Genomic DNA, 25,823 nt, shown 5'->3' on the forward strand with positions numbered 1-25,823 from the left:
GCCGAGGTAGACAGGGCCATGTGACTGATAAGCCGGTTGCCTTTCGGAGCGGCCATTTTTGAGGCGGGCACCCATCCTCGTGCCCCGTAAGCCAGGAGTGTGTGGGGGGGAACTCTGTTACCAGGACTCAAGATGGCCACCGCGCCCGCTAGCCAGCCCGCTAGCCCGCGCGCCGGCACGAGACGCGCGGGCGGCTTGCAGTTGCCCGAGGCGGCCTGGGCTAGTCTCGGGCCGCGGGCCCGGGGCGGAGCGCCCGCCCCTTCCGGGCTCGGCCAATCAGCGCGTGCGGCCGGCTCAGCGGGGGCCGCCCGCGCGCCGGGTATGTGAGGACGCGCTCCCCGTCGCTGAGTGCCTGAGCCCAGGAGCAGTGGCTGTGGTACCTGCTGCTGCCGCCCGTGCGGACGCAGAGCATCGGACGCGAACGCTGTTGCGTGGGGCAAGAAGGTGAAGCCATGACGGCCATCAGGTAATGAGACAGAGCGGCAGCTTAAACTGCGCGCTTGCTGGGCATTAGCCTCCTGGCTGCCGGAGAACTGTCGCCCCTTGTCTTGGGTGTTGTGGAGCCTCCCAATGCCACCGGTCCCCCTCATGTTGGAGGCTCTCTCTGCACTTTTCAGTTGGTCATTTCTGCCTTCCTCAGAAGTTTTGGGGGCTGAGGCACATGGCGGAGCCCTGCGAGCAGCCGCACCGCTGAGGTGACCCTTACCCAGATTACAGGGTTTGAAGCTTGCAGGTGAGCGTAGTGGGTTTCTCGTGAAAATGTAGCTATTTTCCCTCCCCCGGGATAGCCCGAGGCCTGGGGAAGTGTGACGTGCACAGGGCGTGTCCATGCCCGCGTGTCATGCCCTCTGACAACTTCGTTGGTGGCCCAGTGCAGACCTGCAAAGTTGGCCGTTTGATGCAGGTAGATTGCCCCCAAGTTGTGAAATTGTGTGTCCCAAAAATGTTTGCTAATGACTGGAATTAGTACTCTGGTTCCCCAGGTACCATCTGTTTACCTACTTTTATCTGAGTCACACGCAATGTGGGTTTCATGAGGTGGTAGGTATACAATGAGAGCAATAAAAGAGAGGCTTCCTTCAATTGCTCTTCCAGAGTTTGGAAGGTTCTTTTTTGGTAATGGCGACAGGATAATGGCCCTGTCCAATGTCTGCGGGTAGCACTGACTGAATGTTTACCTTATGCTGATGAAACTATTTATAAAAAGAGGTAAATTGCCTTATTTACTCAGTGTTCTGAACTGCCTCTTTTAAAGTAGACCTTGGCCTTCATTGTCCCAGAGAAAGGGAGGCCCCAGCACAAATGTGAAGAGAATAAAATTAGTTAAATTTTGGTTTATGAGCTTCCAGCAGCCTAAATCGTGGTGATTTAATGGTTTCTCAGTGGTGAATTTGACTACACAGTGTTTAAGAAATGACTCGAGAACCTGACCCTCAGGGAAGTTAAAGTAAGACGTAACTGTGCTGAACTGGGATGCAGTTTCTGTTAAATTGCGTAATTCTATATTAACACAAAGAGTATTTACCTCATTATGCAGAAGGAGGAATTGGGGTACTGAAATGTGGAGATCAACATGGAAAGATTTCACAATAAATTGTATTGGGACATATAAGTCTATATTTTAATGCTAACAGTATTTTACGATGAATTAGGATTATGCTGTTAAACCTAGTCACTGCTCCCTCTCCCCACTCCCAACTCCCATCATTGTAGCCGGCTACTAATTAGGAGTGTGGGTCAAATACTGTCTATGTTAAGGGACACTTCTTATGTGGACTGGATATTAATCCATCGTCATATTCCTGGCTACTCTTCAGTGGAGAAAAACCCAAATATAAAGCTTCTGCCGCTCGGCCAGTGACAGTAGGATGTATTTTTTAAGGTAGGGGTAGAATGGTGGTTGTATTAAAATTTAAAGGTTAATACCAGCCTTATTTGACTTGTGGAAGGATAGATAACTACTAATAGTTACATTTATCCTTGTTTCTTCAGATGTTAGTCTACATTTTACATAGACTTCAACTATAGTGACATGACTCAAAAAAAGATTTTTAGATATTATCTAAACCCAGCTACCACATTTATACCTGAGGAAACTGAGACCAAGAAGACTTGAGTGCCTTGTGCAAAATCAGTTAGTGGCAGAGTTAGGAACTGAATCCAGATATCCATTATACAGTGCTCTGCATGATACCTTTATAAAAACAACATACTACTTAAATTTCCTGAAAAAAGCTGCTTCTGTGAACAAAAATTTTAGAGTATTCTGAGAGACAGCTATAGTAACTCTCTTGCTTTCCTGTAGTCCTCCAAGGAACTTAATAACTTAGGTTTAGGAGTAGGCAGGGAGACTACTGAAGTTGAAGCAACTCTATATATGTGGTGACAGTTTTAAAATGGTTTGGTAATCCTACAGATACCAGCTGGTTCCCAGTGAGGACTGCATTTAATGCAGTTTTGTCATACCTTTAGTTTTCACGTTTATGATGTTAGGCATATACCCATTTTGTACCCAGTTTAACGGTAGCCGAAAGGATGGGTACTGCTTACTTGCTTTTAATACTGGTGAGGAGAATGATCAAGGTCACCAAGCTATCAAAATCTGACTTCGTGTCCATTGTTGTTTTTTATACCACACTTAAAATAATTGCTGCTAAATATAGTAATATGTGACTCCTCGCAATGACTACCACAGAATACATCAATAGGATTGGAAACCAGTGAGGGCCAGTGGTCAACACACCTAGGTTCTAATTGAGGGTATTTTTCTGAGTTACTGATCTTCTTTTTCTCTTTTTTCCTTCTCTGGACATTTGTTTAATGAAATACTCAGTGATGGTGATACAAATATGTATTCCACAGCGTTGCTGGTTAGATATGAAAGTGTTCTTATATTTTAAGATGTTTTATAAATGGAGTATTCTCTTCTTGTTGAAAGCAATTTGGTCCCCTTAGAGAATGGTGTCGTCTGAAAATAAATGTTTAAATCTTAGATTTTTTAAACAGGAAGTGAACTGACCTAATTCCCTCATTTTACAGTTGAAGAAACTGAAGCCAAGAGATACTATGATTTGTTAAGGTTCACACAAGTAGTTGCATATCTTGAAGTAGAACCCAGCTCTCTAGATACCTAGTTCAGTGCCCTTTCCGGTGTAGCATTCAGCTATTAGGAATTCCTAAATATGATTTAAATCAAAAGAATTAAAAAAAAATTTTTAATCTTTGAATAAGTTTGGCTGGAGAATTCGACTGTCTCTTTGACTTTTACTATTATTTGTATTCTACTCTACTACACCATTACTAATGAAGAGTTTACAGCCTGTAAAACCGATTATCAGATTACGTATATCAGATTCCAGCTTGTCTTCATGTGAGAAATGATAAAACATTTTTAATTGCCCCAACAGGAAAGTTGACCCTTGAGTTAAAATTCAGGAGACATAGGAAAATGTAGAATGTCAGGACTAGAAGAGAATCTTAGAGAGCATTTTACTCTTTTTTTTTCCTCTTAATTTTTTTTTTTAAATTTTATTTATTTTTGGCTGCGTTGGCTCTTAGTTGCTGTGCGTGGGCTTTTCTCTAGTTGTGGCGAGCGGGGACTATTCATTGTTGTGGTGCAGTAGCTTCTCTTGTTGCAGAACACGGGCTCTATGTACGTGGGCTTCAGTAGTTGGGGCACGCGGGCTCAGTAGTTGTGGCTCGCGGGCTCTAGAGCACAGGCTCAGTAGTTGTGGTGCACGGGCTTAGTTGCTCGGCGGCGTGTGGGATCTTCCCCGACCAGGGATCGAACCCTTGTCCCTTGCATTAGCAGGTGGATTCTTAACCGCTGCACCACCAGGGAAGTCACCATTTTACTCTTTTTCTTTCTCTATACTGGACCTTGAGGCCCAAAGTGAAGTGATATATCCTAGTTTGGCAATGATAGAGCTTAAGAGAGAATTTAGGTCTCCTAACTCCTACATTATGCACTTTTCACTGAGCCAACAGTATTTCAAAATACTCCTATGAATATTGCCTTCCTGACATGAATGTCTCATCTGGTTTTGGGCATTGCTTACAGCTTGAGTTTGTGCCAGGGAAGACTGGGAAAATGAGGTAGGGAGACAGGGAGAGTGTTCGCTGTAGAGCTGAGGAACCCAATTCTTTGGCTTTCCCAGACAGGTCAGGTTTGGTTTAAGACTATTCTGGGACTTGACATGACTGCCCTACATGATAATTCTGTAACCACTTCTGTGGGTTAAGCCTACATTGGGAAATTTATGTGGGCTGTGGGTGGGGTCCTAGGGTATTTTTCTCCTAACACTCAAAACTTTGAGGTACATCCAGTAGGATCTGCCAAGCCACTCAGATGGAGAACATTCATATCGAGACTAAATTCTGGCTAAGACTGAAACTGCCTTGTTTTGTTGATTTGGTTTCTTTAGAGCCTTTAAACAGAATTTTCAAACTCATTTTCAGGACTTGTGTCTTAAGAATTATAAATTTCATATTACTGTACAAACTTTTTTATGCCATGAGACTTCTTAGTGAGGCTAATGAATTTTTAAAATAAAATGAAAAATGAAATTGTTTCATTTATGAAATATTTTGAAGAACTAAAGCAGGAATCCTTCCTTTGGAGGATTGCAATGTCAGCTGTTAATACTTATTTATAATAGGTCATCTTTGTTTGAAAAAACATACAAGGTTTTCTAATTCCAAATCTTTCCAGCCACAGTATTGCTATATTAAGCAGAACTGTCAAAGATGAAATGGAACCAAAATGTCTAGACTGTTTAAATGTTAACCCTGTCCTGTAACATTGGTTAACAATCACGCCTATTTACCTCTTCGTACCTACTCGGTTTTAAAACGTTATTTAAAAAAATACTGTAATAAAACGTAAGTCTGAATTCTTATTTTCACATAGCATAGCTGGCTTATAAATAGGATGACCATATGTCCCAGTTTGTCCAAGACAGTCCTGGATCATGCCTTTTATCCTGGCATAATTATTAATAGCTCTTCCTTTATTCTCAAAAGTATCCCATTTGGTTAATAAATTATCTAGTCACCTACTTACACACTATAATAATTTTGTTGTAGTAGATTTTGGTTGTTGAAATGTTACTTGAAATACGACCATAAGATGATGGAATATTAGCTTATTTTGGCTAGATTTGGATATTTTTCATTGGTCGGACATTTTTATTGTGTTTAGAGTTCTTACTGTCTCAGAGTAGTATATTGAACAAGAAAGCACATGATTTGAAGTTAGGTATCATTTATTTGTTGTCTGACCTTTGGCAGGTTATAGAACTTTGCTGAATCTTTTGTTTCTCTTAAACAGATAATAGCAATACCTACACTACAGAGTTATTGTGAGGATTTAAAGGCAATAACATACATAAAAATGCTTTATAAGCTGCAAATTGCTATGTGTTAGTCATTAGTATGTCTCACATGTGCTCCTGAAAGTTGAATTTTAAATTAATGATTTTATCTTGTTTAGGGAACCTTGCTATTTAATAGCACAATCTTTTAGAAGTGTTCTTACTGTAATGGGGAGCAGGGAAATAATAGTTGGACATATATGTGTCTTTGAGGTTTTCTGGGAGGGAGGGGCAGGAGTTTCAGCATATTTGTATGCTGAAAAGAATGATCCAGTAGAAAGTGAAAAAACAGATGATGCTGGACAGAGGGAAGAGATTATTTCCTTGAGTTTGCAAGAAGGCATGCCAGTATGCACAGGCTTAAATGGAAGGACTGGCCTTACATAGCCTAAGGGACACAAATATTTTCCTAGTTTGTTTACTTAAAAAAAAAATACCAACAGTATAATTCATATATAGTAAAATCACAGATCCTAAGTTCACTGTATTTTGGGGGAAAAAAAAGTATTTGTGTAAAACACCACCCAGACCAACTTACAAGACATGTTCATCTCCTAGAAAGTTCTTTCCTGTCTCTTCTTTTTTTAAAAATATGTATTTATTTATTTTGGCTGCACCCGGTCTTAGTTGCTGCATGTGGGCTTCTTAGTTGCAGCATGCCGACTTCTTAGTTGCTACATGCGAACTCTTAGTTGCCAGCATGCATGTGGGATCTAGTTCCCTGACCAGGGATTGAACCCGGGCCCCCTGCATTGGGAACCCGGAGTCTTACCCACTGGACCACCAGGGAAGTCCCTTCTGCCTCTTTTCAGTCAGTCTCATTCCCTGCACCATCCAGGCAACCATTTTCTGGCTTCTATTAGTAGAGATTAGTTTTGTATATTCTATAACTTCATATAAATGGAATCATACGGTAAGTACTATTTGTGTCTGATTATTTTATCTGATTACTGTTGTTCAGTAACAATGTTGATATTCATCCATTTTGATGTGTGTGTTAATAGTTTGTTCCTTTTCACTGCTGAGTAAGATTCCATTATATGGATATAGCAACAATTCTGTTGATGGACTTTGGCTTGTTTTCAGGGTTTGATTATTGTAAATGAAGCTGCCATGAACATTCGTGTGGACGTGGGTAAATGCCCAGGTGTGGAATTGCTGTGTTCTAGGGTAGATGTATGTTTAACTTCAGAAACCACCAAACTGTTTTCTAAAATAGAAAACAAAATACTTTAAACATTCAGTGTTATAAGAGTTCCAGTTAATCCACTTTCTTGACAGTGTTTGGCATTTTTGATTTTAGCCATTCTGATGGATGTGTAGTTACATTTCATTGTAGTTTTAGTTCATTGATTGCTAATAATGTGATTATAGACCATTTGCTTATCTTTTCTTTAGAACTGCCAGTTCAGGTCTTACCCATATTTGTAAATATAAGTTGTCTTTTTGTTGCTGATTTGTAATTCTTTCGATACTTCAGATATAAGTTATTTGTTAGATATTACAAACAAACATACATACCTTCCTATGTAGCAAATAAGCAAAAAAGACATGTCTTTTCATTTTCGTAACAGTGTCTTTTGGGAGCAGAAGTTTTAAAATTTGAAATTGAATTCATTGATTTATTTTGTTTATTACCTTTTGGGTTCTTAGAAATCTTTCCTTCTTATGTTTTCTTCTGGAAGCCTTGTAGTTTCAACCTTCACATTTAGGTCTAAGATCCATCTTAAGCTGATTTTTTGCTATGGTGTAAGGGTTTCCTCAAAAGGATTTTCAGTCAATAGATTAGATAGATGTAGGACTTTTCCTGGACTCACTGTTCTCATCTGTTGACCTATTTGTATATTGTTACACCAATACCACACTTTCTTAATTATTGTAGCTTTGTAAGCTTGGTGCTGTTTCTTTAAATTTTTGATAGAATTTAGCAGTGAAGCCAACTGGGCCTGGAATATTTTTTGGATGAAGGGGTGAAAGGTTTTAAATTACAAATTTTGATTTCTTATTAAAGAAATGATAAATGAGTATTCAGATTTAACATTTTTTCCTGTGTCAGTTTTGGTAAGCTGCATTTTTAAAGAAATTTATTCAGAATTGTTGGATTGTTAAAAAGATGTTCATAGTATACTATTACTGCCTGTAGGAACTGTTTTATGTCCCCTTTTTCATTCCTGGTATTAGTACTCCTCCCATGCCTTTTTTTTTTTTTTTAACTTTTTGGGATCAGTCTTGTTAGGGGTTTATCAAATGTATTAATCTTTTCAAAAGCCCAGATTTGGGTTTTGTTGAACTTCTATTTTGGTAATAGTTTTCTATTTCATTCATTCATTCATTTATTTAATCTATTTGGTTTATTTTTGCTGTCATATTTTTATTTTCTTCTCTTTGGGATTTAATTTACTCTTTTTCCATTTTGTTTTGAGTTAGAAGTTTAGACCATTGATTTTAAACCTTTCTTGTTTTCTAACATGTGCATTTCATATATAAAATGTTCCCCTCTCAGTACTTTTTTAACTAAGTAGTTGTGGTGCACGGGCTTAGCTGCTTTGTGGCATGTGGGATCTTCCTGGACCAGGGCTTGAACCTATGCTCCCTGTGTTGGCAGGTGGATTCTTAACCATTGCGCCACCAGGGAAGCCCTACATGTGTTTTTAAAGTCTTTAATTTCACTCAGCAATATTTTGAGGCTTTCAGTGTAGTTGTTTTACACATCGTTTATTCAGTAAATGAATATTGCAGTTGTTGGGTGTATTGTTCTATAAATACCAATTAGTTTCATTGTTTTATTTACTTAATTATTAACTAATTATTATTAATTATTAAATTGTGATATAATTCACATGCCATAAAATGTACCATTTAAAACTGTACAGCTCAGTGGTTTTTAGGATATTCACAGGGTTTTACCTCCATCACTACTATCTAATTTCAGAACTTTTCCATCATCCCCAAATGAAGCCTCATACCTGTTAGTAGTTACTCTCCATTTCCCCTGCCCATCCCCTGGTAACCACTAATCTACATTGTCTCTTTGAATTTGCCATATTCTGGACATTTCATAAGTGGAATCATATATTTGGGCTTTTGTGCCTGGCTTCCTTCACTGAGTACAATGTTTTCAAAGTTCATCTATGTTGTTACATGTATCAGTATTTCATTCCTTGTTATGGCTGAATAATATTCCATTGTATGTATAGACCACATTCTGTTTATCCATCAGTTGATGGATATTTTTATTTCCACTTTTTGGCTGTTATGAATAATGCTGCTATAAACATTCATGTCCAAGTTTTTGTGATGTCACGTTTTTTTTTTTTTTGCGGTACGCGGGCCTCTCACTGTTGTGGCCTCTCCCGTTGCGGAGCACAGGCTCTGGATGCGCAGGCTCAGCGGCCATGGCTCACGGGCCCAGCCGCTCCGCGGCATCTTCCCGGACCGGGGCACGAATCCGTGTACTCTGCATTGGCAGGCGGACTCTCAACCACTGTGCCACCAGGGAAGCCCTGTCACATGTTTTAATTTCTCCTGAGTATATACTTAGGAGTGGAATTGCTGGGTCATATGGTAACTTTATGTTTATTTTTTTGAAGAATTGCCAAACTTTTTTGTCAAGCTGGCAGCATCATTTTATGTCTCCACCAGCAATGTGGATTCCAATTTTTCTGCGTTCTTGCCAATACTTGTTTTTGTCTGGCAGTATCTGCCGAGAGGCTGTATGTGCTTGATTAGGCATACCTTCAGTGCCCAGCCGGGCTTACAATGTGCCATAGCCTCTATTTCCTGCTTGTGCAGAGCCTCATGCTCAGAGATGATTGCTTAGTACCTTTTCAGGTCTTTCTTGAGCATGCCCACAGGCCAGGGCACATGTATAATACATGGTCTCCTAGATTCTCAGGAATATTCAGAACTTTTCAAAACCCCTTATGGATATCTCATGCCCCACTTTTCCTTTTAAGTTTTTTTGGTTAGCTGCTTGTTTGTCCCAACTGCTTCAGATGGCTGGGGTGTTAAACAATTGCAGCCAATTGTTTTTGACAAATGCCCCGGGGGAAAAGGCTGTTAGTACTGGGGAAACTCTGAGTCAGGTCAAATAATGAGAAATCTTGGAGTAGGAGTTTTTCGGGTAACTGCCAGTAAGCTCAAATAATAGCACTTTTTTGAAAATGGGGCTTTGAAAGAGCTCCAGTTCTGTTCCAGCTCATCCAGTGGCTGGTAGGCCCCTGGTTTCCACTGTGTTTTGGGGCTGTTGCTTTTAAGGCTGCCTTGGAGCTGGTTAGGGGGGATGGGAATAGGGCAAGTTAAAATGCCACAAAGCTTGCTGTTTTTACTGAGATTCAGCCTTTTTTTCCCCTTGAATAAATGCTCCTCAGGTGTTGCAAGCCTTTGGTTAATATGTGGAGTTCTGAAAGTGTTGATTTTGACTTTTTTTGCTAGTGTTCTTGTTGCTTTTATGGAAGAGAGGATTTTTGGAGGCCTTTATTCTGCCATTCCTGATGTTATCACCCTAATTGTTTCTTAAACATTTAAAAATATTCTTACTTTTTCTTTCTTTTAAAATACTTTACAAGGTTTTTTTTTTTTTTTTTTGATTTTGAAAGACTCGCAAGAAGTTGCAAAAAGAGTACAGAGAGTTCCTATGCACTCTTCACCCAACTTCCCCCAATGATAAAACTTATAAAACCACAGTATCTTAGCAAAACCAGGAAATTGATGTTGGTATAGTACTATTAAGTTGACTATAGATGTTATTAGAATGTCACCAGTCTTTGCATACACTGCCTTTTATTGACATGGTGGTGGTGTGTAGTTCCTCGAAATTTTATCATGTCCAGATTCCAGATTAACACAATTAGGGTATTAAACTATTCTGTCACCACAAAGAAACTCCTTTGTGTTATCCCTATATGGTCACACCCTCCCCCCCAGCCTTAACAGTTGGCAACTCTTGATCCGTTCTCAGTCAATGTAATTTTGTCATTTTGAGAGTGGTATATAAATAGAATTTTACAGTAGGTAACACATAGATAAGGCTTTTATTTTCACTCACTATAGTGCCTTTGAGATCCATCCAAGTTGTATCATAGTTCATTCCTTTTTAATGCTGAATATTAGTCCATTGTATGGGTGTACCACAGTTTCTTTACCTAGTTACCTATTGAAGGACATTTGGGTTGTTTCCAATTGTTTACTATTACCAGTAAAGCTGTTATGAACATTTGTGTACACATTTCTGTGTAAACTTAAGTTTTCATTTCTCTAGGATAAGTATCCAGTAGTGTGATTCCCTAACTTATTTTTGTGTTGTCTGTTTTACTAACTACTAAAAGAGGGGTGTTACGATTAACTAAGACTGTGAATTTGTCTATTTCTTGTGTTTCTCTCAGGTTTTTTTTTAAAAGTATTTTGAAGGCATTTATTTTGTTTCTTGGTGAATTGACCTGCTTTTTTTTTTTTTTTTTTTGCCTCTCACTGTTGTGGCCTCTCCCGCTGTGGAGCACAGGCTCTGGACGCGCAGGCTCAGCAGCCATGGCTCACGGGCCCAGCCACTCCGTGGCATGTGGGATCTTCCCAGACCGGGGCAAGAACCCGTGTCCCCAGCATCGGCAGGCCGACTCTCAACCACTGCGCTACCAGGGAAGCCCTGACCTGCTTATTTTTATGAAATCATTTTATATCTGGTGATGTCTGCCTTGTTTGATATTAATATAGCCACTGTAGGTTTTTTATGATTAGTATTTGCATGGTATGTCTTTTTATCCAAGCTTTTTGTTTTTAAATTCTCTCTGTCTTTATATTTAAAGTGTATCTATAGTAAGTGGCGTTTTTTTTTAATCCAGTGTGACAGTCTTTATTTTTCAATTGCAGTGTTTATCCATTTACATTTAGTGTGACTACTAATATGGTTGGGTTTAAGTATACCATCTTTTGTTTTCCATTTATCCTATGTGTTATTATGTCTTTCCTGCTTTTTTTTTCTAAATTGACTATATTTTAATTTTTCATTTTATGTTGTCTATTGGGTTTTTTAGCTATACCTTGTTGTGTTGTCATTTGGTGATTGCATTAGGAAGTGCAATATTCATTTTTAACTTACCACAACCTATTTTGTTGTTGTTGTTGTTGTTGCTTTCTTTTTGGCCATGCTGTGCAGCTTGTGGGATCTCAGTTCCCTGACTAGGGATTGAAGCCGGGCCACGGCAGTGAAGGCCTGGAATCCTTGCCACTAGGCCATCAGGGAACTCTATTACAACCTATTTTGAATTAGTGTTCTATTATTTGACCTTTGACGTAATAAGTACCTTTAAAATTTAACCTTACTCTAGACCCAGTCCTGATCTATGGGAGCCTGAGATAAGCAGCAGTCTGTTGATAGAAGTTAGAACCTGGAATCGAAAAATCCCTCAAGGCCCTTGTGATTATCATATGCCAGCTATTGAGAATACAAATGTAATTAAGGTTAAAAAAACAAACAAACAACTTTACCTTTTATGTTGAGATAAATTGATTGAGATAAAGTACAAAGCAACCCTTAAAATTGATTAAAAGTTCATCAAGGAACTTAACAGAATCTAGGGAGGAGGAATGAGTAAAACTAGGAGGTGGGCAGCAGTGCCTTAGTTTATAGGAGCTATCATTCACATTGTGAACTGCACCCTTTGGAGTTGTCCAGGGGACAGCCTGTACACTTTTACATGGGAATCCTTAGGTACGAGTTGGGCAGAAAAGATTTTCTAAGAGAGCTGGCATACGAGAAATTTTAAAAAGGTGAATGGGCGTTTGCTAGGCACAGAAGTATAGGGGAAGGACCTTACAGTCAGTCTTTTTCAGGGCACAGTGAGGTATTATGATTGGAAAATGGATTGTATGTGTTAGAATGGTGAGAGATAAAGTTAGAGAGGCACTGTATTTCAGTGATTGTAATAATGCACATTTCTTCACATTTTAACATCTCTCAGATGCATTTATGCCTTGCAATCTCCATGGGAAGTTGGAATCTTATGATTCATGGCATCTCAGATTTGATGAAATATTGTAGGTTCCAGCTAGACTCAATGTCCTTTATGTTTTGTATTTTATCCTCTACATAGTTGTAAGGGGAATAACTTTTAAGTGGAAAAATATCATTATTTGTTTAAATAATATAATTCGGTGATATTGTACAGGATTTATTGTGGCTAAAAAAATAGCAGCAGTGTAGGAATTTAGGCAAGGTCTGTAGAGGACCTAGTTAAAGGCAGCGCCAGTCGGGTGTTGTGGGGTTCCTGGTAGATGAACTGTTGGAACAAACCAGGAAGATGCAGTTACTACTAAGAATGGTGCTTATTGATGGAGAGAGAGGAATCACATATAAAGTTGAGTTTTCTGAATTTAAAAAGGGGATGATTGCTGTAACAGTTAAGGACACTCATCAATAGTGTTTATTCTGGCACCAGATGTAAGTAAATATTTTTGCTGACCAGAGGGCTAATCAATATCAATATATCAATAAACAAGACAAAGTTTTCTCAGGATCTTTTACGTAATATCTACGTCAGTGTGTAGTATTTGTAGGTTGTCTAACAAAATAATAATTATAGTATAGGTTTATGTTGGATGGAGCCTGAATTATGAGACACTTCAAAATTACTGACCAAAAAAAAAAAAAGAAAGAAAGAAAAAGTCATTCAGAATCTTTCATCCTAGCATCCATTCCAGGAAAAAGACATTGCTAACATTTGGAACAAAACAATAATCCTGGTATGGGTTAGTCATAGTTTTTGGCCATAGACCAGCCCCCATCTTGTTCACATCTAATAGGACAAGTTCAAAGTAAATGCTTGCTTAAATAGTATCTTCATTGTTTAAGAAGGGTGATACAGTATTTACTGGCGTGGACACTAGTTTGTATTTAGGAAACTAGCCATTTTGAAGAATTAGTGTTTTTAACAAAGTTAATTTGTCATACTAGAATGAAATCATATAATAGTTTCTCATTTACGTACACTGATGGAGAGGAAAACGACGTGAGTAGTTTAAACTTATTTGCTTTTGGAAATAATTGTATAGTTTTTACTTAACTTACTGTTTGAAGACACCTTTTATCTGCTGTTTTAAATTTTATTGTCCCCACCTCTTACCTTAGCCACTGTTGCTGCAACAGGTTCCACACAGGCTCCGGACAATTCCAACTTGACAGCATCTCTCATCAAGTACACATGCTGTGTACTTCTTGCAGTGAGGAACAGTAGTCAGTGTATAAGTTCTTCCTCTTTTGTCCTTTACACGCGGAGCTCTGAATCACATTTTACATATTCTTCTCCATAAGCAAAGGTTTTGTTGGACAAATAAGTTTAGGAATGAGTTTAAACATGGTTATTGTGATTCAGTGTGCTCATTTTCCCCCATAATTCTTTGTAGAAACCATAGGCCCAGAGAGGTTGAATTAATTTGGTAATATTATTTTTAATAAATTTTCAAATAGAGTGTTATGAACTATTTTGAGAATGCAGGAGATGTGCAAAGGACTGACTTCTTAAAAAGAAGTATCACAGTTACATTCCTTAAAACCAAGAGGGGGGCTTCCCTGGTGGCGCAGTCGTTGAGAGTCCGCCTGCCGATGCAGGGGACACGGGTTCGTGCCCTGGTCTGGAGGATCCTACATGCCGCGGAGCGGCTAGGCCCGTGAGCCATGGCTGCTGGGCCTGCACATCTGGAGCCTGTGCTCCGCAACGGGAGAGGCCACAACAGTGAGAGGCCCACGTACCGCAAAAAAAAACAAAAAACAAAAAAACAAAAAAACCTAGAGGGGACCAGTTGGGGGTGGAGAGACTGACATGGGGACAGGAGGATATTTTTTTGTGATGATGGAAATGTTTCATATTTTGATTTTGGTGGTGGTTACATTACTGTATATATTGAACTGAACACTTAAAAAGCGTGAATAAAAAGAAACAACCAAGCAGCTCCCCTGTGCTTTTTTAAAGAAAAATAAACAAGTTCTAAGAGTTTTTATTGTTTGACTAATAATACAGAAATCAGGCAGAGAAGTCCCTAATGAAATGATGGTCACGTTTTACTGTATCTGCCTGTTGATCCTTCATTTTCTAAGCACTTATTTTCTTTTTATATTAGACTTTTATTTTGATTACAGATGCCCGTGTGAATAAATAAATGCCTTGTCTTTTATGCCTCCCCCATCATTTTTCTTTAAATAGAAAAAGGGACAAATTTCTCCTAATTGCATATTCAGCCATAGTTGCCCAATCTGTGATTTTAATAAGAGACTGTAATTCAGTCTTCTAAATCATTTTACACTATAATTGTAGGCTATACCTCGTTCTCCTAAAGAAACGTTTGGGTATCAGTACTATTGATATTACTGATAACCTCCAAATGGTGAGGAGGGTAACTGGTATGGAGGCAACTGGAAGAGAGCTTGAGCAAACTAGATACCAATGGGAAATTGCACAGAGGCAAATTTTATTGCGTAAACTAGAAGAATGGCTCTCATTGAGGCTGACCCAGCTATGGCCTCTGGTCCATTTCTTGCTGTCAGTTGGTATCAGTTGTGGTGGAATTCTATCTTTCCCTCAGTTTTGAGCCGTATTGTAATCAGTTATGGAAAACAGACTCCCTCAAAGTCTGTTAAATGTAATTGAAAATTACACTATCTATGATACCCATTGTGAAGGTCCCACCCCAGTCATTCAGTTTTTGAAGGGTAAGGCTGTTGCCTGGATTCCTCCAGGACTTGCTGTATGCTCCCTAATAAACTTTGATTAGATCAGTATTTTACTATCTAGAGAGTTAAATATCTATCATGTTTGTTGAGTATAAAACTTTATTGTGATAGACCTTAAAAAAATTGAATTTAATTAGCTTTAGTCATTAGCTGTTAAATATTGTGGGAAAAAAATCACATGATCTGGTTTCTTCTTTTGTTATGTTTTATTTCATCCAATTTAAAAGTCATTCTCTTTTCTAAATGGCTTTGTGCTTCCTCTAAAATGTCGTCCTACATGTAATAGGCAAATCAGAGGTTTAATAAACTAGTATGTTAAGTTTATTTCCAAGGTAAAGTGAAGATATTTATTTTTATATTTGTGCATTTTACACATCACCTTACTTTCAGAAGTATTTCTAACTTGTATTTTGTGGTTTTTTTTAGTGAAAATATTCTCTTTGGAATGGGAAATCCTCTTCTTGACATCACTGCTGTGGTGGATAAGGATTTCCTTGATAAGTAAGTATTAAGCTCTTCATATGTACTATGTGAAACTTACATCTGAAGAAAAACTGAAAATTTTAGAATTGAATTTACTGTTTAACATCTTCAATTGGAGGAAAATTCAGGAAATTTAAATCTGATAATAGCAAGTGCACCATTATTATTTATTGAGTAATTGACTGCAGTTTTCCCTGGGAAAACTTAGGTACATTTGTTCATTCCTGTTGCTACTTTCACTTGAAATTTATTTTTTTATTCTTTGCAAGGAAGAAGTATGTGAATAACCTAATGATTTAATTTCCACATTTTAAAATTACTGTCAGTGAACTAAATCTATAGTGGTACCATAACATATGGGAGAAGGAATAGGATTAGAGAGGGCAAGAAGAATATGTAGGACTTAATTCAGACACCGTGAATCTCCACTGTTTCCCCCTAATAATAACTTTTGATGTTAATTTAGCTGAGAAATCATTTTGTTTATTTATCTGTCTGTGATGATTTGGTGCAAGGAAAAAAAAGTACTAAAAAATATTTAATAATGAGAAATTAAGATCCCCTTCCCCTTGAACACCCCAAGTTCTATGCCCAGGGACAACCACTTTTAAAAAAATATTATTGAGGTAAAATTTACTTAAAATTAAATCATAATTTTAACTATTTTAGAGTGTATGATTCAATGACTGCTAGGACATTTGCAGTGTTGTACAACCGTCACCACTATCTAACTCCAGGACATTTCATCACCCCCAAAAGAAACACATAGCCATTTAAGTGGTCATTTCAGTATTCCCACCTGCCCTCCCCACCTCTCCCCAATCTCCTGGGAGCTACCAGTGTGTTTTCTGTCTCCATGGATTTGCCTGTTCTGGATATTTTATTTCATATAAGTGGAGACATACAATATGTGGCCTTTTGTGTCTGGCTTATTTTACTTAACATGATGTTTTTCAGTGCTCTTCCATGTGTCATCAAAACTTATTATTAGGGGGCAATAGTGGAGATACATGGTGTTTGAATGGTGGATGGATGTTTGAATGGATACATGGTGTCCTACATATTCTTCCTGCCCTCTCTAATCCATGTTGTAGCATGTATCAGTACTTCATTCCTTTTAAGGCAGAATAATATTCCATTGTTTGTATATACCACAGTTGGTTTATGCATTCATCAGTTGGTGGAGCCATCGGTTGATGGGCACTTGGATTGTTTCGGTTTTTAGCTATTATGAAGAAGGATGCTGTGAACGTTCATGTACAAGTTTTTGCATGGGTATATATTTTCATTTCTTTTGGGTATATGTATTGGAGTGGAATTGCTAAGTCAGATGGTAGTTCTGTGTTTAGCTTTTTAAAGAAGCATATCCTTACCAAAACGTGGTCTTTTTTCCCTTTTTAAAATTATAGCCATCCTGGGACTTCCCTGGTGGTCCAGTGGTTAAGACTCTGTGCTTTCATTGCAGGGGTCATGGGTTCGATCCCTGGTTGGGGAACTAAGATTCCACATGCTGCGTGGCATGGCCAGAAAAAAAAAAAGGAGAAAAAATAAAATTATAGCCATCCTAGTGGGTGTAAAGTAATATTGTGGTTTTGATTTACATTTTTCTAATTATTAATGATGCTGAGCATCTTTTCATGTGCTTATTGGCCATTTGTATATCTTTGGAAAAATGTGTATTGAAGTTCTTCACCCATTTTTTAATTTGTTTTTTGTTGTGGTTGTAAGAATTCTTTATATATTCTTTTTTTTTTTTTTTTTTTTTCCGGTACGCAGGCCTCTCACTGTTGTGGCCTCTCCTGCTGCAGAGCACAGGCTCCGGATGCACAGGCTTAGCGGCCATGGCTCACGGGCCCAGCCGCTCCGTAGCATGTGGGATCTTCCCGGACCGGGGCATGAACCCATGTCCCCTGCATTGGCAGGCAGATTCTCAACCACTGCGCCACCAGGGAAACCCTATATATTCTTAATACTAGACCCTTAATAGGTTTATGATTTGCAAACACTTTCTCCTATTCTGTGGGTTATTTTGACTTTCTTGAGAGTATCCTTTAATGTGTAAGTTTTAAATTTTGATGAAGTCCAGTTTATTTTTTCTTTTGTTGCTGTGCTTTTGCTGTCATATCTGAAAATCTATTGCTAAATCTAAGGTCACAATGATTTATGCCTATGTTTTCTTCTAGGAGTTTTAGTTTTAGCTCTTAAATTTAGAGCTTTGATCCATTTTGAGTTAATTTTTGTATCAGTTGTGTGTTAAGGGTTCACTTCATTTTTTTTGCATGTGGAAATCTAGTTGTCCCTGCACCATTTGTTGAAGAGAGTTTTCTTTTCCCCATTGAGTGGTCTTGGCCCTCTTAAAAATCCGTTGACCATAGGTGTTTGGGTTAATTTCTGGCTTCTCGGTTCTATTCCATAAGTCTGTATGCTTGTCCTTATTCCAGTACCACACTGATTTGATTACTGTAGGTTTGTAGTAAGTTTTGAAGTCAGGAAGTGTGAGCCCTCCAACTTTGTTGTTGTCTTTCAAGGTTGTTTTGGCTATTCAGTGTCCCTTGCAATTCCTTGTTACTTTTAGGATCAACTTGTCCATTACTGTAAAAAAGGCAGTTGGAATTTGGAATGGGATTGCACTGAATCTGTAGATCAGTTTTAGAAGCATTGCCGTTTTAACAATATTAAGTCTTCCGATTCATGAACAGGAGATGTCTTTCTTTAAGTTGTTTCAACAGTGTTTAGTAGTTTTAAGTTTAGAAGTCTCGCATTTCCTTGGTTAAATTTAATCCTAAGTATTTCATTATTTTTGATGCTACTGTAAATGGAATTGTTTTCTTAATTTCATTTTTGGATTGTTCATTGCTAATACATAGAAATACAACTGATTTGGGGGGATAACCATTTTTAACAAATTCTGTTTTTTAATGTCTTGGAGATTATCTTTATAACTCTTCATCTGTATAAATTCGAGTGTCAAAGGATCAGGCAAGAATTTATAAATGTGTAAATTTGCCCTATTGTAATATAATAGGAAATAGGTTGAGGCGCCAAGGACAAACTGGAGAATGTGTCTTATCCTAAGAAATTCAGATACAAATTTTTAAAATATACTTTGCTAATCAGAAACACTCCTGCATACAATTATGTTAATGGTTTTACTTCTGATTGCCTTGTACTTTTAAATGATATAATATACACACATTAAAATATTTTCTTGTATCAACTTTCAATAGAATCCTTAGACTTCTCATTATATAGAATTAGAAGTGCCTCTATTCTTCCGTCTGCTACTTCGCTCCTTTTAAGTTCTGTTAACCTTCTACTTTAACTCCTGACTCTAACTTCTAGTCTAACTTTTAACTTTCTACTTTCTAACTTCTGTTTAACTATATTTTTTATTTTAATAAAGATTGATATGTTTTCATTCTGTTAGCTATCTATAATTGTCTTACCAACTTTGAATACAAAGTGGTAGTGAAGATTGAAACTCACTTAAACATACTTAATACTAGTATCACTGTATTTATCCCTTTTTTCAGAATTAAATAGTATACTAAGAATGTAGAGTAGGTGTAACGTTTGGAATGTAATTAGAGCACTTAACTCTATTAACAAACTAAAGAAAGAAAAATCACATTGTCATCTCAATAGATAGAAAAACCATTTGCCAAAACTACTATCTATTCCTGATAAAGTTTCTTATAGCGTTCTTAGAATAGAAGGGAACTCCTTTAACCTCATAAAATTTGGGTTAGGGAAAAGCCTACTAATAACATAATTCCTAATGGTGAAAGTCTGCATGCTTTCCCCTCAGATCAGAAACAATTCAAGGATGTCCACTCTCACCACTTCAAAATGTATACAGTGGTCCTGAAGATTCTGTTCAGGACAATCAGGCAGGAAGAAGTAAAAGACATCCAGGTTGCAAAGGAAGGAATAAACTGTTTTTATTTCCAAAAGGCATGATCATTTATGTAGAATAACTGATGGAATCTACAAAAAAAGCTACTACCTGATTTCTAGAATTATTATAAAGCTACAGTAATCAAAACAGTGATATCAGTGTAAAGTTTGATGGCATAGAATAGAAAGTCCAGAAATAGACCCACGCAGAAATGGACGACTGATTTTTTTGTAATTAATTAATTTTTGGCTAGGTTGTGTCTTCGTTGCTGCACACGGGCTTTCTCTAGTCACAGCGAACGGGGGCTACTCTTCGTTGCGGTGCATGGGCTTCTTATTGCCGTGGCTTCTTGTTACGGAGCACGGGCTTCAGTAGTTGTGGCTTGCAGGCTCTAGAGCGCAGGCTCATTAGTTGTGGCGCAAGGGCTTAGTTGCTCAGTGGCATGTGGGATCTTCCTGGACCAGGGCTCAAACCCGTGTCCCGCTTTGGCAGGCGGATTCTTAACCACTGTGCCACTAGGCAAGTCCCTGGATGACTGATTTTTGACAAAGGTGCAAGGCAGTTCAGTGGAGAAAGGATTGTCTTTTCAACAAATAGTGCTTGAACAATTGGTTATCAACATGCATAAAAATGAATTTAGATCTGTATTTTGTACCATATACAGAATTAACTGATAGAACTAAACGTCAAGCCTAAAAGTATAACACTTCTAGATGATAATATAGGAGAAAATCTTTGTGACTGTGGTTTAAACCAGAATTTCTTAAATGTAGAACACCAGAAGTATGTTCTATAAAAGAAAAATTGATAAGCTGGACCTTTTCAAAATGAAAATTTTTACTATTGGAAAGACACTGTTATAAGAATTAAAGGACAAACCACAGGTTTGGAGAAAATCTTTGCAAAGCGTATGTCTGATAAAGGACTACCAGTCAGAATACATAATGAACTCTCAAAACTCAATCAGAAAAGAAACAACCCAATAAAAAAATGGGCAAGGCATTTTAACATTCACCAAAGATATATGGATGGCAAATAACCACATGGAAAGGTACTCAGTCTCTTTCATTATTAGGGAAATGTAAATTAAAGATACAGTGAAGTACTACCACACATTTGTTAGAATGGCTAAAATTTTAAAACAAAGCATACCAAATGTTGGCTAGATAATGGAGGAACTACAGCTTTCTTCTCATGGGGAGTTAAAGTGCTGCACTGAATTTCAGTTTAAAAAGTTAAACACACGTCTATTTGATCCAACCATTTCATTCTTAGATATTTACCCAAGAGAAGTGAAAACATGTGTCCGTACAAAGATGTGTTCACTAATGTTATGGTGATTTTTGTTTTTAATAGCTAGAACCTGAAAGTTATCTAAATGTCTATCAACAGGTGAATCATTAAACAGATTGTTTACCCATACATTAGAATTCTAGTCAGAAATAAAAAAGGAATAGAGTATTGTTTGGATGAAACTCAGAATAATTGTGTTCATTGAAAGAAGCCTGACAAAAAAGAATACATACTGTATCATTCCATTTATATTGAGATTATAGGGAATTCAATTTATAGTGACAGAAAGCAGATCATTGGTTTCCTGTGCATATGCCAGGGTGTGGTGGAGGGCAGGAAGGAGAGATTACAAGGCAGGAAGGAGAGATTACAGAGAGACAGGACCGAGCTTTTAGGAGTGTGTTCATTACCTTGATTGTATAATGATTTCATGAGCATATACATGTATCAAAACTTACCAAATTGTATACTTTAAATATTTAAGATGTATGTCAGTTACATGTCAGGAAAACTTTATAAATAGAACAAAATAGAATCAATTGACATGAATTTATGCGTTTAAAGTTAGAACTCCTTTGTTTGCTTAGTGTGAGATGTTTTGCCCAGGAAATCAACTAATTGATTGTCACTGTTTTAAAAAAATTCTAATAGCATATAAAAGTACAAAGAGGAAGTAAAAAATCTTGAAATTTTATGACGTGTAACCAGTGTTAAACTGTTTTGATGAACATGCCCCGGACATCTATGTATAACCCAGAGAGATATTGTATATGTTTGTGTTTATGGGATAATACTCTGTGTAGTCTTAGGAAATTAGCTTTTTTTTCACTGTACACTATGCTTTTAAAGGTTCATGCAAATATGATCAGAGTGATTATGATGTGGCAGCTGTGTGCTGACACTATTGGGAACTCAAATAGCTTCTTTGTTTCACTAGCAGCTGATCCCAAATGGCCAGCTGAAGTCTTATTTTTTTTATTTTAGGAGGGTTTTAATCAGTAAAACTGACTTTTGAAATCAGTACTTGGAGATAAAAGGCACATTTTTGAACTCTAATCATAAAAAGTAGAGCATTCTCTTTCTTATATTCCTGACCATTTCTTCCAAAATACACTTGAAAGTGTTCCTCATCATTTCAACAGACTGTGTTTAACTTATGTTTTAGACCATGTTTAGATGAGTGTTTTATATTTGCATGGTGTAAAAATAAATTATCCAGGAATAATTTGCTAGGTACTATAACAAATGAATTAAATATATACTTATTAGTATCTTACACTATAAAAATGAATTAACTGTTAAAATTCTTATAAAGTATCTGTTTTTGTGATTCTGATTTTTTTTAAAAAAGTACTTGGCCTTTTCAGTTAAAAAAATAATTATTGTAAAACTAGTACTAGTTAAAAAGTAAGCTAGTACTGAAGGTTTTTAAGGAAAAAATCAGTTCTTTGCTGCATCTTCCATCTTTCCCCTTGCTTTTACCCCATTCTGCATAAGTGCTGTTTTTCCAGAAGATTTTAAATTCTATTAGCTGTTTTTTCCTGGTATCTGCCTATTTCTAAATAATATGCTAGTATTTGTGTGATTTTTCATAAGGGTGATTGATTGGAGAGGCAAAGGACAAAAGTTCCTTTAATGTTAGGAAAGGATACAAGAACATGATTCCATTAGGAAGGATTCCAGAATAGAGGATACAATAGCACTGTGTGGAGGGGCACACTTGGTCTTCAAGTCACTGGGAGAATAGATGACCAAATCTTGTTACTGGGTGATGGTGGAGAGGATTCCCTCTGACCTTCTGAGAACTTTGCTTTTGCAATTCTCTCAGCATTTATACACTCTCTTGATTTTTTTTTTTAATTGTTGGAGGGTCTCTGATTACTTTTGTCCTTGTTAACCAGGTTCTAGTTACTTGTCAGAAAGCCTCTGCATTCCTGAATGCTTACTGGGAGAATAAGTGAATTGGCGGTTAATGTCTCATAAATACCCATCCACCTAGCCGTCCTAAGCTTAGGGCTTTCTGAGGTCTATCTCTCTAGCTATTTCGATATTATATATAGTCTCTGTTATGATACCTAAGGATTTAGCTCTCTTTCACTCACACCATTTCCTCTTCTTCATCTTCCCCATTTTCTTATATTACATTAAAACAAATATAAAAAATGGTACAAATGAACCTATTTACAAAACAGAAATTGAGTCACAGATGTAGAAAGCAAACTACGGTTACCAAGGGGGAAAGGGATGGGGGGAGGGATAAATTGGGAGATTGGGATTGACATATATACACTACTATATATAAAATAGATAACTAGTAAGAACCTACTGTATAGCACAGGGAACTCTACTCAGTACTCTGTAATGACCTATATTGTAATAGAATCTGAAAAAGAGTGGAGATATATATATATATATATGTATAACTGACTCACTTTGCTGTACAGCGGAAAATGACACAACATTGTAAATCAACTCTACGCCAATAAAAAAATAATTAATAAAATAAATAAAAATTTAAAAACCAGATCAGTAATCATTGTGAACAGAATTGTAGTCTTTGATTACTTATAAAACTTTTTTTCTTTCAGTGTATCTTGTGTTCATTTGCACTATTTTCTATACACTTATTCAAATTTTCAATAGCTACTCTATTAAGTCTGTAATGTGCCTAATAAGCACTCTCCCCGCTACCCGTTCTCCTCAAAATCAGTAAGTCTATCAACCTCTTTTCCTCTGGTGACCTCCCTTCTTCAGTTCTCCATCTTTGTGCTCCAAACTGAACTGGTTGTGTTGCTAGACTTGTCTTTTTTTTTCTTTTCTTTTCCTTTTAAACAGCAGTCTTCCTTTATCTCATGTCTTCTTTATTGGTTTTCTGTGTGTGTGTGTGTATAGCATATCCATCAGAGAAAGAGTGCATAAGCATATGGTAATTTTTTGAATCTTTGTATATGTCTGATGATCTTTAAAATTTTTTTCCCCTCACGTCTTATTAATTGGTTAGTATAGAGTTTTCTTTGAGAATTTTGAAGGCATGTGCCATTGTCTTCCAGCATCTAATAGAACTCTTTATATTACCAGTTTTTTCTCTATGCAAGCTTTTAGAATTTTTTTTTTGACCTTGGTATTAGTAAATTATCATTATGTAACATTTTGTTCTTGTGTTATGGATGCATTTTTCCCCCTTATCTGTCTAAGTGTATTAGAGTTGGTTCTGTTTGGTTTTTGAATGTCTTTTCTTTCCTGCTTTATCTTTGTTCCCTGTGGATTGTTCTTTTCTGGTTGTTTATTGTGGCCTTTCTCCTTCATGGTGGAGCCTTTCCTCCAATATTAGGTGATCTTTGGCTGTCTGTTCTTATTTAAGGGTAAGACATTAAAACTTATTCTGTTTATTTGCAAAGGAATAAGAAAAAGTCTGGAAGGATATGTTCTAAACTCCAGCAGTCATGGGAGGGTGGGTTGGCTAAGGTGGGTACTTTTATTTCAAAATTCTATACAATTTAATATTTTTGTAACAATCCTTAATTGCTTTTATGAGTTTTTTTTTTCTTAAAGCTTTAATGAAGTTATCTGTTGCTATGTAATAAGTTATCTATTGCTATGTAATACATAACCACAAAACTTGGCTGCTTAAAGTAACAAACATTTAGTCTTTCACACGGTTTCTGAGGGTCAAGAATTTGAGAGTGTGGCATCGCTGGGTGGTTCTGGCTTAGGGTCTCTGATGAAGTTGTAGTCAGTCTGTTGGCCAGGGTGGCAATCATTTCAAGGCTCAACTGTGGCTTCCAAGCTCATTGATCTGTTGGCTGGCCTCAGTTTCTGAAGTGCTGTTGGAGTGAGGGCCTCAGTCCCTCACTTCATAAATCTCAGAGTGTCCTAAAAACATGGCAGCTGTTTGCCCTATTGCGAGTGACTTGAGAGAGAGTAGTAGTGTAATTTTCCCTAGATGGAAGCTGCAGTCTTTTTTTTTTTTTTGCGGTACGCGGGCCTCTCACTGTTGTGGCCTCTCCCGTTGTGGAGCACAGGCTCCGGACGCGCAGGCTCAGTGGCCGTGGCTCACGGGCCCAGCCGCTCCGCGGCATTTGGGATCCTCCCGGACTGGGGCACGAACCCGTGTCGCCTGCATCGGCAGGCGGACTCTCAACCACTGCGCCACCAGGGAAGCCCTGCAGTCTTTTTTATAACCTATTCTTGGAAATAACATGTCATCATTTTTGCCATATGCTTGTTATTGGTCATACAAACCAAACCTGGTATAATGTGGGAAGGCACTACACATGGATTTGAAAAACAGGAGGCAGGGATCCTTGGGGGCCAGAAGGCAGGCTGTGATCGTCAGCCTCCAAGATGGCTCCTGATGATCCCCTCTTCCTGGTGGCATTCTCGTGAGTAGTTCCCTCCCACATTGCACCATGGCTGATCTGTGTAATAGGGCAGAAGTGATGGTATCCTACTTCGGAGATTATGTTGTAAAAGACAGTGTCTTCCATTGTGGCTGCTCTCTTCTTTCTCTCTCTCGGACATTCAGACACCTTGTGAGAGGCTCACATGACTGGAGGTAGAGGCCTCAGGCCTATAGCTGTTGAGGAACTGAGACTTGCCAACAACCATGTAAGTGAGCTGAGAAGTGGCTTCTCCATTCTCTGTTGAGCCCTGAGATGATTGCAGCTCTGGCTGACAGCTTGACTACAACCACGTGAGAGACCTTGAGCCAGAAAAACTCAGCTAAGCTACTCCTGGGTTCCTGACCCTCAGAAACTGTATGGGATAAAGACTGTTGTTTTAACCTTCTAAGTTTTGGGTGAATTTGTTACATAGCCAAAGAACACTAATAAATAAAGCCAAAAAATTTTTTTTCAACACACACACACACACACACACACACACACACACACGCATACCCCACATTCAAAAACCTCATTGGCAGGTTGGTATATGTGGGTTTGAAACCACTAGGTGGCGTTTCAGGGGGCTCTGAGGAGCTCCGGTTCCTTATGTCTCAGCGCAGAAAGAATTCAGTGAGAGGCAAAGTGATAGATAAGAAGTGAGTTATTAGAGT

The 25,823-nt window shown here is 37.8% G+C and overlaps 1 protein-coding gene across 9 annotated transcripts in view; it reads left to right on the forward strand.

The window, feature by feature from the left end:
* ADK (adenosine kinase) overlaps positions 1-25,823 on the forward strand; it is a 484,687-nt gene that overhangs the window by 25,781 nt on the left and 433,083 nt on the right. For 7 of the 9 annotated variants that reach the window (XM_060126259.1, XM_060126256.1, XM_060126254.1 and 4 more), the window contains one exon: positions 15,520-15,594. In XM_060126259.1, coding sequence (XP_059982242.1) covers positions 15,520-15,594 — 75 coding nt within the window. Of the gene's footprint in view, positions 1-227; positions 467-15,519; positions 15,595-25,823 lie in introns of those variants that run through there. The other 2 variants (XM_060126262.1, XM_060126255.1) reach the window with 2 other exon arrangements.

Source organism: Lagenorhynchus albirostris, chromosome 16 (genome assembly GCF_949774975.1).
Source record: "Lagenorhynchus albirostris chromosome 16, mLagAlb1.1, whole genome shotgun sequence".
NCBI classification, from domain to species: domain Eukaryota; kingdom Metazoa; phylum Chordata; class Mammalia; order Artiodactyla; family Delphinidae; genus Lagenorhynchus; species Lagenorhynchus albirostris.